The sequence below is a fragment of the Anneissia japonica genome, unplaced genomic scaffold (genome assembly GCF_011630105.1).
Source record: "Anneissia japonica isolate Jap-2015-1 unplaced genomic scaffold, ASM1163010v1 scaffold288051_len111034_cov203, whole genome shotgun sequence".
In the NCBI taxonomy this organism is placed as follows: Eukaryota; Metazoa; Echinodermata; class Crinoidea; order Comatulida; family Comatulidae; genus Anneissia; species Anneissia japonica.
This window is the reverse complement of record NW_022703443.1, coordinates 40,904-59,918: the sequence shown is the minus strand read 5'-3', so window position 1 is coordinate 59,918 and position 19,015 is coordinate 40,904. Positions and strand designations below refer to the sequence as shown.

The window sequence follows — 19,015 nt, the reverse complement described above, 5'->3', positions numbered from 1 at the left end:
TTAATGATTTGGTGATGATTTCTGGCTGAGAAATGCCTAAAATCATAAAATTTAATGGCTGATTTCTCAAATATTGTTCTTTAAACAACTGTATATTTAAACTTCTGTAACTTCATAATGAAATGTCGGATTCTTCTATCACTTTATAGTTCTCATTTTTTGTTTAATCCTGTATTATTAACTAAAAATTGATTTTTGCGACGAGGGCACTGGTTTGGCTTGTCTTTGCCACACATTTAAATACATACCTATTCTAAAATATTGATTTTTTTATTTTGCCATCTTAAAATTCATTATGACAAAAGAAGATGTGCATCATAATACCTTGTAGGAGGTTTGGTAGAAGAGGAAGGAATTCCTGATAAAGTTGATCATGACTACCGCCACCTATTGACCTAAACAGCGCCCTCAAAAGCAGAAAGTAGTTGTATGGCTCTTTGGCTGTTGTTGCAAGTTCCATGGAACGGTTGACTATTTTATGAAGGTGCGGCTTGAAAAATAAAAGTAAACTTATTCAATGATGAATCTTTATAGAGCCCCTTCAGCTTTGTTATTTTAATATTTATATTTGCTCCAAAAAAAATGTCTGTAGTTTGAGCAAAAGTAAATGCTTGCCGAGCCACGGTACACCACAGGTTACTCCCATCAATTCGCAGGTACCCATTTACAGCTGTGTAGACTAAAGCAATGTAGATAAAGTGCCTTGCTTAAGGACACAAGTGAAATGCACAGTGAAGGATAGAATCCCTGACCTCGATGTTGGGAAACCAAACCATTTCCACTGTGCCAAACCACCTCCAGTGAATTACTGAACTAATAGTGAACATGTAATCAAGATTTTCATTTAAATTAATGCATGCGGTTAGACGATTCCATTATTTTTCGAAAAATGATCTAGGTAGTCCAAGTAGATATTGTATAATATAATTTATTCACTAATATCAAACCAAATCAACACACACACACATCACATCTGGTATTAAACATACCTTCAGCATCTGCTCATTTTCAGCAGCAAATAGAGAGACTGAGCCAAAGACAAGCTTGAACAGTTTCAAGTACAAGTTGGAGCGTTCCAAGTTAGCTGAGGGTACAAAACAAAAACTGAGAATCAAGAACTATAAATAGAATAGCTGTAACATGTGATGAACCCAGGCAATCTGAAAGTTTAAGGCAATAAAAATCCTATATCTTATGGTATCTCAAGTTAAAGGGAGGACATACAGTAAGTCGCGGACCTTCTCCTTGAACTTCTCTACCTACCTCATGATTTCCTACTAACTATAACTTGCCAAATGTAAAAAAAAAACATTTGTAGCTGATACTTGAATCTGGGACTGTAGTGCTATAGTACATTTCTTATTATAATCTAATCATACCTTAACTTATTCTTTTGTGGTGGATATGAACTTCATAATATTTATATAAAAAAAAAAAATTCTATATGACTCACTGCCCATTTCCTCTAATCTATTCAGCAGATACTCCACTAGAATCGTCGCAAATGTTGCAGACGTGGTCGGATTTGCAAGAAACGCATTGGCAACAATCTGAAGCGGGAAGTTCTGATGGATACGTTCTACAACAAAGTCGATGGTAGTAGTGTAGATTTCCTTGAATGTTAATGGATGCATCATGGTGAACTGAAAGAGAATAAAAGAAATGCGGTTTTATATACAATTAACTTACATTTTTTTTAAATACTGTACCATGACTGTTCTTATTAAATATGTCTCAAAGCTTGTATTGTTAATACAAGTGTAAATGTTCAATTTTTCTCAATCCTTCGTATATCATTATGTCTAACTTGTAATAATTTATTAAGTAGTATGAATGTAACTCCAAAAATTTGCAACACCATTTTTATTCTGTTTCACTTTTATTTAAGCATCATCAGGAATAATAATAATTACTCAGTATATAATTTAGTAGAAAATAAATAAAAATTACAATTTACTCAAGCATAAAATGTATTTCAGACAATGCTACTGCTAAAATGCATACGAGGTGAGGGCATCATCAAGTGTTAAGTTTAATTAATATTATTCATTATCACTATCTATTATTCATATATTAGAGAATTCAATAATTTTTTATTATCATTTTTATGACCAAAATGTAGTATTATGTATTAAATAACAGATATGAAAAAAGACATACCACCCCAGCGAAGTGTTCAAGGACTTCCTTTTCTTCTTTTAAGCGCACACTTTGTGTGTTAGCTGGCCTCACTCCTAGCTGACCTGTAGCTGACACTTGAATCTGATATATATCAAGTGCCTGTAGTGCTATAATAATATAGAAATGCAACATTGTAGTTTGAGGTGAAGTAGTGAATTCTACTTACTGAGGGCTCGGATGATTGGGGCTACTCATCCAACACCGAAAGCCATCATCCAACACATATATGTGTATTGTGTATATATGGGAATTTTGAATTTAGTATTATAATTTTAAGTCTATACTGTCATTTGAAAAAAATATTGGTAAAACACTGAATTGCATATAAGATGATCAATATCATAAATCTTTTCTTTATTTAATTTTTTTCTCTTTTTTTCTTTATTATTTATATTTTTTTTCATTTACTAAAAATATCCTAGTAGGATTATTGACCGTACCATATTTCACCAACTTGACAAACACTGCTGTTTCTTTTGGGTGGAATTGTTTATTTTGAGCTGCAAAACTGGTTTCAGCTGAAAGAAAATTTGCATGGTCATTTTTTTCTATTTGCAGTTTGAAATTTATAACAAGTAAATTAATATTGATATATAGTATCTATTAATACAACTATAATATTATCATTATCTTGAGTTTTGGTTCTCTTGGGAAATCCAAAAATATGCAAAAATAACAAAATGATTATACTATTTTTTATATTGTTGTTATAAATATCTTGGTATCATGATAATATAACTAAAAATTACTTTAAAACAACCACTACAATAAACAATGATACCCAATATAACTATTGTAGTTGCTGTCTTTATTTGGGTCTATAATATTCATATTCATATGTAGAATAGGCAGATGCCAGTATCACTGTATTCTCTCTTATCAATCATATTAGAAAACTGACCTCCTCCAGATTTGCAAGAGCTGACACCCCATGTGATTGTCTTGACCCCACAGATGACCGTCTTCACTAGATTGCGACAGTCTGTCACAGTGTAGTTGTTGTGTTGTGCTGAATTTGTTGGTAAGTATGTCTTTGGTTTCACCTCCTCTTTGATTTCCTTATCTTTATCTTTATCGCTTCCAAGCAACGGCGTACCTGGGACAGTTACACCTGGAGTGGTTGCACCATTACCACCTGATGTAGACTGGAAGAGGTTTGACTGAGGTAGTCCCGGAGTGGGAGGAGCAGTCGAAGAGGGAGTTGACGGCACAACAACAGTGGTTGAGTTTGATTCTGATGAGGTTCCTTGAGTAGATGTCACCCCTAACGATAAGTTAACAGTTTTTTCTGTCGTACTGGAACTGTTTGCCTGACTTCTTCTGAAATATGATAGAAAACGTATATATTTGTATTGTATATTGAAGACTTAAATAGAGATAAATGTTTTTTGTACAATTTATCTGCATTAATATGAAGTATTTTGAATATACTCTTGTACTTACACTTTCTTAAAAATAGGAGGTAGTTGATTTTTGGCAATGGTGTGAAATTTGAGCACAAATACTTCCAACATCCTCATCAAGATTTCTCTTCCCTAAAAATAAGATAAATATATTAACATTTAATTATTATTACCACTACCATTAATCATTAAAAAAAAAATCACTTCCATATTACTATTATCACCATTATTAAGGAACTAAAAATGGGAGAGGGCGATGGGGCGCACAGGTGAAGTTAGAGGAACTTGTTCACAAAATAAGGTATTATAAGGTGATTTTTAACTACTTGAGTATAATTTTATTTTGCTTTGAGCATTTCCAGTGGGGTGGCGACTTGGAAGGTGTGAGCTTTTGGGCGTGAAATGCCCCTCTGCAACACTAAATACGCCACAGATCATTACTACTATATCACCACTACTATGATTTTGTCATAGTATAGAACATATGAACCTATTTATTGCTTGAGTTATTTGTACCACATAGAAAAGTTTAAATCATTATTTTTGGTTAATAATTTTACAGTAATACACAAACACATTGTAATCTGCCAGCAATGCTAAATAAAAAATTCAAATGTGTCATCAAATAAACCTACATTGCCGTGTTCTTGTTCGGACTTGGTCCGGATACAATCCACTAGGTTTAAGAGTAGCTTACAGGACATTGTCTGTATACTACACGGCAGTGACTCATCGTGAACATTCTTGGAGAACAGATGCACAGCTAGGGATAGGTGTTGCAGTGGAAGATGCTGACGGACATGATGTACGAGATCCGCCAAAGTGCTATAAGCAAGAGGCCTAAAAAACAACATGTGTAATAATAACTAGTGGGTATTCAAAGCACTCATTTCCTTCCTACCTCCCAATCATCCAACACCTTGGGAAATAGAATTCTCTACTTCACAGCAAACCATGTTGAATTTGTATACTACTTCAAAACATTATTGTGGAACATACACTGACAAATTAGCGAATTCAGTTACCGTTTGTTAAGCCATGTACATGACAGCAAACCATGAATGTTGAATAAAATGTCTCAGTGAATATATGCCAAAAAATGTAGCTAATGTGGTGAACACTGTGCAATAGTACACAAATAATAAATGTTTATGAGTGCAATGGGAAGAATATTTTCATGAGATGAAAGATTGACTGTTCCATTCGACAAGGCTAAGCCAAAATTTTTTTTTCCTTTGCGTGAATAAAAAGCATTCATTATTTGTTTTATAATACACATAATATAGATTCTTGTCATTTGATATCTTATTAAAAAAAACCTAAATTTTTTTCTGAATATAGATTCTTGTAATTTGATATTTTAGGAAAAAATCTACCCTTTTTCCAAATGGAACAGTCTAGCATCTTTTTAACCAATCAAAAGATTGTATTAGGTTGAAGTCATATCATATCCTAGGTGACGTGCAATGGGCAAAAATTGATGGAAAGAAAATGCACAGTGGAACTAAATTTCCATGATGACTGTCATGATGAATGTCATGTGATATGACATCTACCAATCAAATGGCAGGGATCTATTTAGGTGTGTAATAAACACTAATACCTAACAAGATTTTATATGTACACCTACCGGAGAGACTCTTTGCTAGTCCATCCACTTCCAACCAACACACTCTCTTCAAACAATTTATCAATTGAAGGGACAAATCCTATCAAATAAATAAAAAAAAAGTTTTGTTCCATTACCCTGAATAATATTAACATTTAAAAAAACTGTGTTTACAAAAATGTTTACATCACTCATCAGATTTAAGATATAACGCACTGTTACGAAGATCGGTTGCCAGAATGTGCCGCACTGCTATCAGAAGCTCTTTCCTTAAATGGGCAACCTCACTCGGGCAATGTTGAAACAATCCCAGGATTCCTTTCACCATTTGCGGAGCACAAGAATTCACCAATTCCTACAGAAATTAAAAAAAAAAAATTATGAGAAACTGAAAAGGGTCAATACAGGCCCTCACTTACAGGTACTAAATACATCCACAACATATAGACTGTGTCTGTCTGAAAATTTTACATTTACTCAAAGATAAGGAGTACAGGTGAATATCTTCTACAAGTTAATTTTACTTTCTTCGGAAAGCAAATATTCATGGAGTGTAACAAAACCGGGCTCCCTCCCAATTAAAGACCCCTTTTGGGATTGGGATTTCTGTGGTCTTTAACAGCTTTGGTCTCTAATAACAAATAAAATGCCATCTCACTAAATCTCACTAGGGCAATGTTGAAACAGCATTGCAGTACTTGCTGCTACTTGGGGATTGGATTTATTAATAACCACCAAGCACAAGCTCGGTGGCCGAGTGGTTAAAGAAACCAGACTAGTTATCTGAAAGTCGTAGGTTCGATTCCCAAATGAATCACTTGTTTCGCAAGTATTTGGGAACGTATTGAGCATTTAGTACTATAACACGTCAGGTAGGGCTATCATCGATTCTATTATTTCTCCAGATGCAAAACGCCATCAGAATAATGAAGATAAAAGACATTTGTTAATTTTACCGAAGAAAAGTGGTCTTTATTTGGAAGTGGTCATTAATTGCAGGGGTATTTTATTGGAGGGAGACCATGATTACGATCTTGGTTCTACTTACTTGGTATATCTTGATAATGTAGGCTAGGAATGATAGTGTCTTGATTTGGGCTGCGACAAAATCAACATACATTTCCTTGTTGAAATGGGCCGAAGATCTAGTAGCAAAGAATGTAAGATAAAATCATTCCATATGGAATAAACTGCCATTTAACATTGGCTTGTGCCTGTCTACTGCCTTGTTTAAAAGCGCTCTCAAGACACATCTGCTGTCTGCTGCTTTTGCAGTTTCTAGTTTCCTTGTTTGTTTTGCATGTAAAGTTAATTTGTTTAGTCAGATATCCCCATTAGGCCAATAAAAAAAAAATTCTTGTGTTGGCCACGTTTTGGAAAAATTCCCAAAATGGGTAGGTCGGTAGGAAATGTCTCTTTTTTAAAATTTTATTTTTTTTTTAACCAAAAATTGTTTATGCCTAAAAGGTAGAAAATACACTAAAATACAACAAAAAACAATTTAATATCTATATTGAAGAGCAAAACTATTGCATAACACTGTCTCATTGCCTATCGTCACAAAATTGGCCTTCATTAAAAAAAAAAAAACTAACATGCTGACTCGGTCGAGCGTGGCCAACACAATAATTTTTTTTTATTTGACCTTACTTGAGCACCTGTGATTTATGAATAGGACAGCCCATGTGCCTTAAATTGCCTGTAAACAGTACAGTGATGTGTGTGGCATTTCCTTTCTGGTAGGTTTTGGTTCTTCCTTCTGTAGTGCCTTAAGCACTACTGCAGTTGATTTGTGCGCTTTATAAGTCTTATTATTATTGTGAATTTTGCAGATTCATTGATTAGCTTTATACATATGAAAATTAAGATGTATATTTTTTAGGGAAGCTCTCATGATGGCACATCAAAAACAAGCTTGTTACAAATATGAAACATTAGTAGCGACAAAATAGTAAACGCTCAATTTTAAAATAAATATAAAATACCTTGCTTGTTGACTTGGTTGTAGGACTATGGTGTTCATGATCAGGGGAATGAACTCTGCAACAACACTGTGTACAGTTTGTTTATAAAGCTGATACATAAGCACTACAATGATGGGATATTCTGCCAATACTTTCAAGGAGTTTATACCCCGTGGCAGTATTGTTTGCTGGAAGGTAAAAGCAGAAGTTTTCATTTCACTGAGGAGTCAAGAAACCTGGTGTGGTAAGAGAGCAGTATAGCTCATTTATTTATAATGAAGTTTAACACTGTGTGTCTGTTTAACTATAAAATCTAAGATACAATTCATGTTTGCTATTTCTGTGTACTGCAGCATTTACCTACAATACAAACAAGGGTAATAGCAGACCATCTTTTTGAGAGATATTTACGGAATTCAATACATGTTTCTGTATGGATAAATATTACAACCATTTAGGCCAAGCAGAACTCATGGACATCTAAAAATCTACATTAAAATGTTGAATTCAATGTAGTTTTTATGTTCAACTTAGCTTTCAGGCAGCATAGTGACCAAGTTTACCGACTGGCAATTCATGGTCAAGTTTTGCAGACAAAGGGGAAGGGAGGGAGTAGATGACAATGTTGTAATACCTGAACCTTGGAGCCATCTGATTGGTTGATTGTGATGACTACTTGAGTGGCAAAGCCGGGTCTCTCAACGTACAATTGAATGTTCAGAGCATCAGGAGTTGGGGAGATTGGCAATCCTTCTAATGTTTTCTACACAAACAAATCAGGATAAGTAATTAAACACTGAACATTAAATAAATAAACAATGATTAATAGAATAGCAAACAAAAGGTGCTAGTATGCCGGATGATTGGAAGCTAAGCATCTTAATACCAATCTATAAGGGAAAAGGAAGTGTGATGGATTGTGGTTCATATCGTGGGGTAAAACTATTGGAGCAGGGTATGAAGGTGATAGAACGAGTTTTGGAGAGGAGATTGCGAGATATTATCAAAATTGATGATATGCAGTTTGGTTTTATGCCAGGAAAGGGTGCAGTAGATGCTATCTTCATTGTGAGAAGGATGCAGGAATGTCATCATGATAAAAGGAAGAAACTGTTTATGTGTTTCGTAGATCTGGAGAAAGCTTTTGATAGAATACCACGTTCTGTTATCGCTTGGGCATTACGTAAAAGAATGGTTCCAGAAGGTCTGGTGAAATATGTCATGGTACTGTATGAAGAAGCTCACACAAAAATCAAATGTGGTAATGACTTCTCAGAGAGTTTTAGCGTGGGAGTAGGTCTTCACCAGGGTTCAGTCTTGTCACCACTGTTGTTCGCAACAGTAATTGATGTCCTGACAGAAGCAGTAAAGAAAGATACATTGTGGAATCTATTATATGCAGATGACCTGGTGTTGATGCCTGAGTCTATGGATCAGCTAGAGCAAGATTTCAGGAAGTGGAAAGAGGCCTTTTAAAAGTAGAGGCCTGAAAGTTAATGTGGTAAAGACAAAAGTGCTGGAAGCCAGTGGTGGTATACAGGTGGTAGAAAAGGCCAAAATAAACCCATGTGGTGTATGCGGGAAAAGAGTTATGAGCAACTCCATTAAGTGCGGACCATGTGAGAAGTGGATTCATGCAAGATGTGCTGGAGTCAAGAAAGTGTCTAGTAAAATGGCGGAGAGCTTTAATTGCAAGAAGTGTAAGAGAGACAAGAGTAATGAGGCTGAAGACCAGGTGGTGGAACAACAAATGCAGGAGATTGGGAGAGTGGACCGTTTTTGTTATCTTGGTGATACACTTAATAGTGGAGGCGGTTGTGAAATTGCGGTGGCATGGAGAAGTAGGGTTGGATGGTCTAAGTTCAATGAGTTGGCCATGGTACTGTGTGGCAGAAGGTTCTCATTGGGAATAAAGGGTAGGATTTATAAAGCCTGTGTAAGATCAGCAATGGTGTATGGTGCCGAAACATGGAACATAAAGACAACTGAAGAGGGAATTTTGAGAAGAACAGAAAGAGCAATGATAAGAAAAATGTGTGGTGTTAAGCTGGCAGAGAGAAGGAACACAAAGGAGCTTGTGGAACGTCTAGGTCTAAGTGAAACAATTGTGGAGGTTGTTATGAGGAGTTGCTTGAGATGGATGGGTCATGTGCTAAGAAAAGACCAAGGTGATCCAGTAAAAAGAGCCTGGCATCTAGAAGTTGAAGGTAGAAGAGTAAGGGGGCGGCCAAAGGTGACGTGGAAAGATATGGTGAAGAAAGAAAGTGCAAATATTGGTTTGGAGGAGTATGATGCACAAGACAGGAAGAAGTGGAGAGATGGTGTAGCTGCATGGAACGAGTGACAGTCAGTAACCCCTTGGAAGAGGGAAGAAAACTGACTTAAATAAATGATGATGATGATGATGATTGCCTGAAAAATTTCCTGGAGGCTTAGAGCACTAATTTAGCTCCTATTAATTGAGTATTTCATAATGTTTAACCTGAAAACCCAATTTTTAACACTGGGTGGAGTGAGAGAAAACTGCCAATGGGTATTAGGTGGGACTTACCTCTGGTGCCATATGAGGTCTAAATTGTTTATGAAGTTCAATAATAACACGCAAGCACACTAAAACGTTCTCCTCATTTTCACGGTCAAGTAAAAAAAACATGAGCTCCAAAACCTGAGGGACATAGACTCGCAGGTGATCATTTGTAGGAATTCGATGGATGATTTCCAGAAGAAGTTTTCTGAGTTGCTGAAAAAGTGCATCAAATAATTAGTTGAAACTTTGTTTTGATATATAAATTCCTATACTACACAACTAGGAATACCAGCACTGACTGCTGACAAAATATTATGTGATAAAAAAATGATTAAAAAGTTAGTTATTTAAGTTCTACCAGTTTTGCCAGAATAAAGCAGCACTAACTTTAGATACGACTGTTTTACTTACTGTACATTCCACAGTATATATTCTTTACAGTGACAATATAAAGTGTCAAAATATACATTAATTCGATCAAGTACTGTAAAAGTATTAAAAATGTTAAATATTTAATACTTCTAATAATAATATAGTATGTTAGACCAATACAGCCTCTAAATGCTTCATATTACTACCCCAGGTCATTGGATCAAGCGAATATGGAACACATACTCAGCTCCATGGGGAGAATTCCATATTACTGTAATATTGTAGCTATAATCAGCATATTTTGTGTTTGAACCTACCAGGTACCTACTTGTACTTCTGGGTGGAGAGAGCAGGCGGGGAGAGAGACAACTGTAGATAAAGTGCCTTGCCGACACAAGCGAAATGCACAGCAAGGGATTGAACCTCCTACCTCAAGTTTCAGAAGCAGACCTGCAACCTCTGTGCTAAACTGCTCAATACAAAATTGAAAATAGAACATTCCTATGCTCACCTGTATTTGTGACTCAGCAATAAACACCGGGCTCTCATCCTTCAGTACCCTGACGAATCGTGGGATGGCCGTTTCCAGGAATGTTGGGTAATGAGGGGAGGATATAATGACTTCAAAATTCTCACTAATCTCCTGAGCCGCCTTTAACCTGGCTTCAGCCGCTATAAATATGCATAAAAAATATGCCATCAACACTATACTTATAACATTACATGGTAACATATAATTTTTACCAATAACCATCAAATATGGCAAAGACAAACCAAGCAAGTCACTCGTCGCAAAAACCAATTTTTAGTTATCAATACAGGGTTAAACAGTAACGTTAGAGCTAAAAAATGGTTAAAAAAAATCATCTAAATCCGACATTTTGTTATGAAGTAACAGTAGTTCCAACATACAGCTGTTTGAAGAACAATATTTGAGAATTCAGCCTTTAAAGTTTATGGACAATATTGGACAAGGATTGTCACGCTAAAAAAGCAACACGTGTGAGAATTCATTATTGAAATTATGTTAGTACAGTACAGTGAAAAGAGCAGCATAGTATTCAGTATGTAGTAGGTTAAGTGGAACGTACTACTTCAGTGAGTGCGACTGTTACAAACGTGTATATGTTCACTAAACAATGGATTCAAATATACTGTAAAAGTGACCATGTTAGTCACTAAAATAAGTCAGTTCGTGACAAATAAGGAATACCTACATCCAACGCAACATTTTAGCATGTATTGTGTAATCCATGTTGTATATCAGTAGGCCTATCCTACCTGCTCATTAAACAAAATTATTATTGGCTCATGTTCTTCTTCATTTGAAAGGTAATCAGGCTTTTTTCGCTAGTATTTGGGGACGTACTGAGTATTCGGTACGATGACACGCCAGGTAGGGCAAAACATCACTCCTACTGTATGATATTTTCCTGACGCAAATTCATATCTTTATAGCACTTGCAGTACCTGCTGCTACTATGGGATTGGATTCATCACTAGTCACCAAGAGCAAGCTCGGTGGTCTAGTGGTTAAGACATCAGTTACCTGGAGGTAAATTTTTCTTTTGCTAGTATTTGGTACGATAACACGTCAGGTACTGTGTTAGTGTATGGTAATACAGTTTGCAGCATTTGACCACTCTGGGCGTCAAGGATAATCCTGGGCGGAAGCATAGCGGATAATGCTCATTGACATCCGGACCCCCTCCCCCAACCATCCTTAACATATTAGAGTGCTTTTTAGCCATTACAGATGTTGGGTTAATGCGGCCGTTCCGTGGCAAAACAACGCAACTTGAAATGTGCACGTTTGAGGAAAAACAGAGTTAAAGTTTGCATGTTCGGAACTTTGCAATAAATTGTTGTACCCTTTTCAAATTTTGCAGGATTGTATATCTACATTGTGAGTATATGCAAAATTTTAATTACAAGCATTTGTTTCTTGCAAAGATACTGTATTAGCGATAATTACAAATACGTTGTTTTGCCTCAGAAACATGTCAGGCACGGTATTGTTGCAAGTATTGTAAGAAATACTTTTGGAATTTATCAAATTTGTGGCAATAATATGCATTACCTAGCTTGTTCATACATTGCTGTTAAGATTATTGACATAAAACATCAATAACCATTTGATTTTTCCTTCATCGTAAATATGTTGTTTTGCCCCGTAATCTTACTGCATCTTGTAGTTAAGTTGTTTTGCCATGGAAAAAAAAATTGGATTTTAAGTTTTGTGCTTATGTCTAATTAGGGTAAATAGAAAAATTTATTAGATTATCACTTCTACCCACGTCAAAAATTCGGAAAATATTGACGAGAGAGAATAAAAAAAAAAAATTTTTCCCGCATCAATTATTTCAACAGGATAAAATGACTTGGAGAACTGCCTTCTGCCTTGTCACCCTCCCATCTTTTGAGAGACTTGAGCCAACAATTTTGTGACCCCCTAATGTAGATATCTGGACCCGCCCCAGTACCTCACAGTGAAAGGCCGCCAAAGGAGGTTTTTCGTGGGTGAGTTTAAATGTACAGGTACAGTACTTAAATTTGTTTGCTGTAGAATACAATATTGGTTCGAGTAAAAATAAAAAATACAGCATAGCCTTTGGAATCATTTTTCCAATTAGGGTACTAATCTAGGCCTATCTAATCATTTGTATGGGTCTAAACACATGTGTTGGTTGTTCCGAAAACACCTTCGAAAATACTTGACTAAAGAATTCTTACTATGGCTTGACGGATCTGCTAGTATTGTTACATATTGTCTGTACTTATTAATCGTTGTGACAGCATCTGTTGACTGGGTGGTAGACTGCACTGGCAGGGGCATCTTGAACACATGCAAACATCAATCAACCTGTAAATTACAGCCAATGTTAATAATTAATAACAAATTCAACACTTTGGATAACAGAACAAGCTAACAAGATCTTTCAGAGTGCAATCACTCAAGAAAACACTCCTCATACTGTAGAGTTTTTTAATTGCTTGGTTGCTATATTCCCTGCACAGGCCTTGTAACAACTGCTAATGTAAAATCGACGCATAATGTAAAAAAAAAAATGATTAACGCATAATGTAAAAAGGTTTGAGGCTTAATGTAAAAAAATAACTCATAATGTAAAAACCAACGCATAATGTAAAAAACATCCAAAGTGTGGAATTTGACGCATAATGTAAAAACATTTTCTAACGTATAATGTAAAAACCTATCAACGCATAATGTAAAAACTTGGCATTTTACGATAAAAAGTATGATTTGTTGTGCTTATTGCACAAAAACCTCACTTTTCTATCCAAATACTTAGTTTTAACAAACAAAAACTCTTGGTTTTTCCCCCAAAAAGCAAACATCTTGGGTCTTTTTATCCATAAAAAGAAAACAAGTTTCTATTTTGAACCTTGTCCAGAGGCCACACATCGTCACACACTCCCAGCATGGAGTCGAGGAAAAAGTTTGCATCCTGTTATTTATTTTGTTTTGTTTTTGATATATTTCTTTCTCATCGGATACACAGTTGAAGTTTGGTTTCCTGTTACCTTCAGAGTCCCCGGTGGAAAAACGCATCAAATTTCGACGTCTATTAGACGTCTTTCTAGTGTCTAACTGAGAATATGCTAATTACCTACTGCACTGTTGCTAAGGGCCTTATCTTCACACCTGATAAGAACTAGAACAATAGCTAAGAAGTGGGCGTCCTTGCATATTACTCTCGGATCCTTTGTTGTTTTGCAATAAACAAATATAGAATAAACTGTTTTTGATTGTTTATTACACTATTAGAGAGAGTTTTATACGGTTCGACAAATCAGGCATTGACCTCTTTCCGGGCCCTGTTCGACATCGTTCTGCTATCGAATGACCGTCGAATAGATGTCGAATCGCTATCGATTTTTTTTTTCTATTGACTATGATAAAATATATTTTCATCTTTAGTTTTGATGTAAATAATTTATAGGATTTTAATTGTTTGGTCAAACGTATTACTGTAGATACACTAGGTTAGCAGCTGTTAGTATTTACTAAACATCATACTTACACAAAATACTATAGTTTGCAAAGGCCTATATCATCATGTGTTACGTCAGCGTTGTTGTAGCCTAGATCGTAGCACGTACCACTAGGCCTAGCCTAGGGCCTATGCCTAGTAGTTAGCTATATGTAGTAGTAAGTAGAGTAGTGGTAAAGTAGTAGACTATAGCCTAGGCCTATGAAAATAATTAATAAAATGACGTCGAACCTATGTAATGTAATTATGTTGGTATGAGCCAGCGGCCTAAGCCACAGACACAAATAGGAATGGGAACTACTTTTTTAAGCGGAACATCATTTGCATTTTTGCCCTGCGCATGCCGAGCGTTGGTCATTTAATTACAGAATTACCAGATTTTGCATTCTGGTAAGTAAGCCGAAGTAGAGATTTCGTAGCAAAAGTTGTTTGTTCTTTTGTGAATAGTTTTATTCAATGACCGTTTTACTGTGTTGAAAAGACCATCGAGTGCATCATATGGTCTATGGAAATCCAGCTATATTTATTAAGGCTTTCGCTCTCTTCTCAATGATTCATCCATCCAGCATTCAGTACACTAATTACACATAGGCCTTACACAGAATTACTGTAGTTGAGAAACAACAACGTCAACAACATCCAGAGGAGTATTATTATTATTAATTATTATTATTATTATTACTATTAATATGATGATCATCATATTTAAATGGTCACTAGTATGTCTTGTGTAGTAGAAGATATGAAACTTAAGGTTCAGATAGATGGTGTGGATAATATTTCGTTTTTTATTTAAATTTGAATAAGTTTCTCCAAAACATCCTGTGTACATGTAGTAACTGACAGAGAAAATTGTGGAATTTTGAAGAGAAATAAATATGACCCACATCATCTATCCGAATGTCTAATATTCTCCTTTGTTTTTTCCACGTTTAATACAAACGGTCTTCCGTAATATTGAAACCTGCGTTTATCCTAGTGTGACCTTAGCTTAAACAAGGTGTACATATCGCTGTCTTGGTTTTATGCCATACATCGATCATTATGACTTACGTGTTTCTATCGTTTCCATCGTGCTTTTCCCCGATGAATTTAGCTAGCGTCAATGGGCGTGGAGGTACATTTAGTAGTAATTTTTTACAATTTGTCCAAGAAGAAGCTCTGAGATACAGGTGAACCGTTAAGTCGCACTTACAACATCCGACAAGCAGGCATCATTGATGACACTAGGTTAAAGTAACAGGCGTGAGGAATGGAGAAGACTTGTTTTTTCAATTACAGGGTATGCGTTGATAGGTTTTTACATTATGCGTTAGAAAATGTTTTTGCATTTATGCGTCAAAAGTTTTTACATAAATGCATAAGCAAATTTTTTTACATTATGTGTTATTTTTTTACATTAAGCGTCAAATCTTTTTACGTTATGCGTTAAAATTTTTTTTCTTATGCGTCGTTTTACATTATCGGTTGTTACAGGCCTTACTATAAAGTCTGGTAATATATAATTAATATAAATTACACATTAACAACTGTATAAACAACAATACCCAGGCCTACCTACTGTGGGCCCTAAGCCTATAACCAACAAAAATAATCAATAAGATATTGATTATTGAATTAAAAAAGTTAATTAAATAAGGAATTGAATTGTACGCCCTAAATAATACAAATTAAAAAAAAAAAAAAATCTGTTTTAAAATGTCCTTAACATAAGGCCACGGGAATGAAAGTTGTAGGTTTGCGTCCACCGCCCGCATGCCTAAAAAGCTACCGCACGAAAATTGTTATTATTTTGAAAAGTTCATTATTTTGAAAAAAAATTATACTTCGTTTTAAAAAACGGACTTTCTAAGTCGTAAAAAAACGATCTATTCATCACTGATCACTTGTCGTGAACACTGAGCGAAGGCAGGACTGGCCACATCGCACCATGATTGCCGATCACTGCTGAGGTCATTTACAGGTCAAATCGATCTTTCTGACCAATAGGAAATCTCATATGTTTAAAGAGGTCTTAAATGTAGAAAAGGATCTGTTTTATAGGCTAGTGTACATTTTACATAGAGATATAATAACAATTTATGACTGTAAGCATTGTTTCTTGGGAATAAATGTAAAATTACCAATGCCGCGGCTTGTGGACAGCATTTATAAAAAAAATAATGAATAATGAAAAATGAAAAAATGCCTCATGTGTTTTCAAAATTTTTCGGACGCAAACCTACAATTTTCATTCTCGTGGCCTAATTGAAAAACAAGGACCTGGCCTAGCCTAACTAAGGGCCTAGCATAGCTAGGCCAGGTGTAGGAGCCTGAAGGCCTGCCTACGAAGTACGATTCGCACTAGGCCTATATGGGCCGCCTAGGGCCTATCCTATTCCTAGGCCAAAGGAGCTAGCCTAGGCCTATGATGAGAACATGGATAGGCAGCCCTACTATATGAAATATAATTTCATACCGAGTTACTGGAGTTGCACATTTATCTTTGTGATATCTCTGCTGAAGTTACAAACTAGGCCTCCAACTGCTACAACAAATTAACGACAAATGACTCTAAATTCGCCATACTGAACTCAGCGTCGCGTCGCGTACAGACAGCAGCAGATCGCCACAGTGTGGTACACCTTCAATATTGGAGGTGTGTTATCAGAGAAATTATGTAATAATTGTACGTACAGTAAAACTATAAATACAAAAAAGTCATTAGAATAAATTAATTAAAACTCATCAGCTTTAATTATTTATGTATTTAATATTCTAAATAAAGATATTGTAAAACGTTGAAATATAAATTTCTGTAACTGAAATTGTTTAGTCTCGTACAAACAAAGTTTTTTTCGCTGAGGGCGTAGAGTTGTTCGTTTGTTGGTACATGGGAGCAAAAGCTGTCTCTCAAAAGACAACCCCTGTCTCTTATACACATCTAGATGTGTATAAGAGACAGAGTCTGTTCTATTGAAAGGCCTATCTTTCTGCCCTACCAACAAGCCTCATCCAGTCAATTTATGTGCTGATTTACATCAGTTCACTCGCAGAGTTACCCTAAAGGAATTCTTTGGCAACAAGACAGACAATATTAACCCCACCAATAAACCAAATCCTATATCTATTCAACATGACCGAAAAAAGAAGCTACACACAGAATGGAACCCACCAAAGGGAAGAAATGTTTTTATCGATTCGTTCGTTAATAATGCTAAAATGCATTTGGATCAATTCATCAATAATAACATGAATTCTAAACCATCTCACAATTTACCAGTACCCCAACGCAAAGCCATCAGTGAACTCAAGTCCAACCCTGATATCATTATCGGACAAGCGGATAAAGGAGGCTGCGTCACCATCCTTAATAAATTTGACTATAAAAAGGAGGCTGAGTCTCAACTTGGAAACCAGGAATTTTATGAACTTCTCACTGCTGATCCTACCATTATGATAGAGACGATCTTAGTGTTGTTATCAATGAATTAGAATTTTATAATCAATCTGATATTGTTAATCTTATCCCATCTAATCCCAAGCCTGGCTTGTTTTATACCCTCCCGAAAATCCACAAACTGCCTAAACTTATTGATAATAAATTAAAATCACTGTCTAATACTAACTACAATGTCAGCGCACTTAAGCCTATTGAAATTTTTAATTAAATTTTTTAATCCAAACAGCTCAATACCATTCCCCCTGGTAGACCGATCGTTTCCTGCATAGGTACCCTCACTGAAAATCTGTCTGGCCTTGTTGATTCCATTATCAACCCCTTCCTCCCTAATATCTCTAGCTACATCCAAGACACTACGCACTTTCTTAGAATCCTTGATAATATAACTAATATACCTAACCGATCTATCCTAGTCACTATGGACGTCACTTCGCTCTATACTAACATCCCTCATGAAGAAGGTATTCAAGCACTTAATAATTTCCTTTCTAAACAATGTGTGCCAGCCGAACATATTAATGATATCATTGCCTTTACTAAATTCATTCTTACGCATGACCATTTCACTTTTAACAACAGTCACTATCTTCAAATTAAGGGGACCGCTATGGGCACGAAAATGGCTCCTAGCTATGCTAATGTTTTTATGCACGAGATTATTATTTCATCCTTTCACCTTAAACCCCTTCACTACGCTCGCAATATTGATGATATTTTCTTCATTTGGCCCCACGGTGAAGATACCCTCAATGCTTTCAAATCATATGCTAACAACTTCCATTCTAACATTAAATTTACTTTTGAAACTTCGCCTTCCAAAATTCCATTTTTAGACGTTCTTGTAGGCATCTCTACTAACAACATAATCACATCCTCTTTATACACTAAACCTACTGATAACCATGAATTTCTGAACTTTCACAGCTCCCACCCTTTAAGCCTTAAAAAATCTATTGTCTATAGTCAGTGTCTACGAAGTAAACGAATTTGCTCATCTTCGGATGATTATGACAAACAAATTGGCATACTTACTAGCCATTTTCTTAATAATGATTATCCCCTTAAACTAATATTATCAGCTATTTCTAAAGCCTCAACCCGTCCCCGACAATCCCTTCTAGATTATAAACCCAAAGATGTTACTAATAACCGCATTCCTCTCGTCTTCGACTACCATCCCAATATAAGTTCTCTTACCCGCCAACTTAAAACTGACTATAAAATTCTCAATAAAGATAAATCTATTTGCCACCTTTTGAAGACCCTCCCCTACTAGCCAAAAGACAACCCCCTAATTTGAAATCTATTCTCTCATCCTCTAAACTCCATAAGAATTCCCACTCTTCTGGTAACGTTAAATGTAGTAAAACCAGATGTCAAGTTTGCAATTCCATGTGCACCTCTGACACATTCACTATTCCTTGTACTAATATTATTATTAGACCCCCTCCACTTACTTGTGATTCTTCTAACGTTATTTACATTTTATTTTGTAACAAAT

The 19,015-nt window shown here is 35.6% G+C and overlaps 1 protein-coding gene across 2 annotated transcripts in view; it reads right to left on the bottom strand.

The window, feature by feature from the left end:
* LOC117104459 (transformation/transcription domain-associated protein-like) overlaps positions 1-16,695 on the bottom strand; it is a 55,412-nt gene extending 38,717 nt beyond the window's left edge. For both annotated transcript variants that reach the window (XM_033245307.1, XM_033245308.1), the window contains exons 1-17: positions 16,531-16,695; positions 12,790-12,919; positions 10,568-10,728; positions 9,709-9,897; positions 7,792-7,920; positions 7,179-7,345; positions 6,242-6,338; positions 5,410-5,548; positions 5,215-5,293; positions 4,220-4,424; positions 3,625-3,716; positions 3,083-3,501; positions 2,622-2,699; positions 2,161-2,288; positions 1,454-1,643; positions 990-1,084; positions 325-490 (exon numbers count right to left, since the gene is read on the bottom strand). In XM_033245307.1, the coding sequence (XP_033101198.1) occupies positions 325-490; positions 990-1,084; positions 1,454-1,643; positions 2,161-2,288; positions 2,622-2,699; positions 3,083-3,501; positions 3,625-3,716; positions 4,220-4,424; positions 5,215-5,293; positions 5,410-5,548; positions 6,242-6,338; positions 7,179-7,345; positions 7,792-7,920; positions 9,709-9,897; positions 10,568-10,728; positions 12,790-12,892 (2,437 nt within the window). In that variant the 5' untranslated portion in view covers positions 12,893-12,919; positions 16,531-16,695. The remainder of the gene's footprint in view (positions 1-324; positions 491-989; positions 1,085-1,453; positions 1,644-2,160; positions 2,289-2,621; positions 2,700-3,082; positions 3,502-3,624; positions 3,717-4,219; positions 4,425-5,214; positions 5,294-5,409; positions 5,549-6,241; positions 6,339-7,178; positions 7,346-7,791; positions 7,921-9,708; positions 9,898-10,567; positions 10,729-12,789; positions 12,920-16,530) is intronic.
* Positions 16,696-19,015: the final 2,320 nt, after the last annotated feature.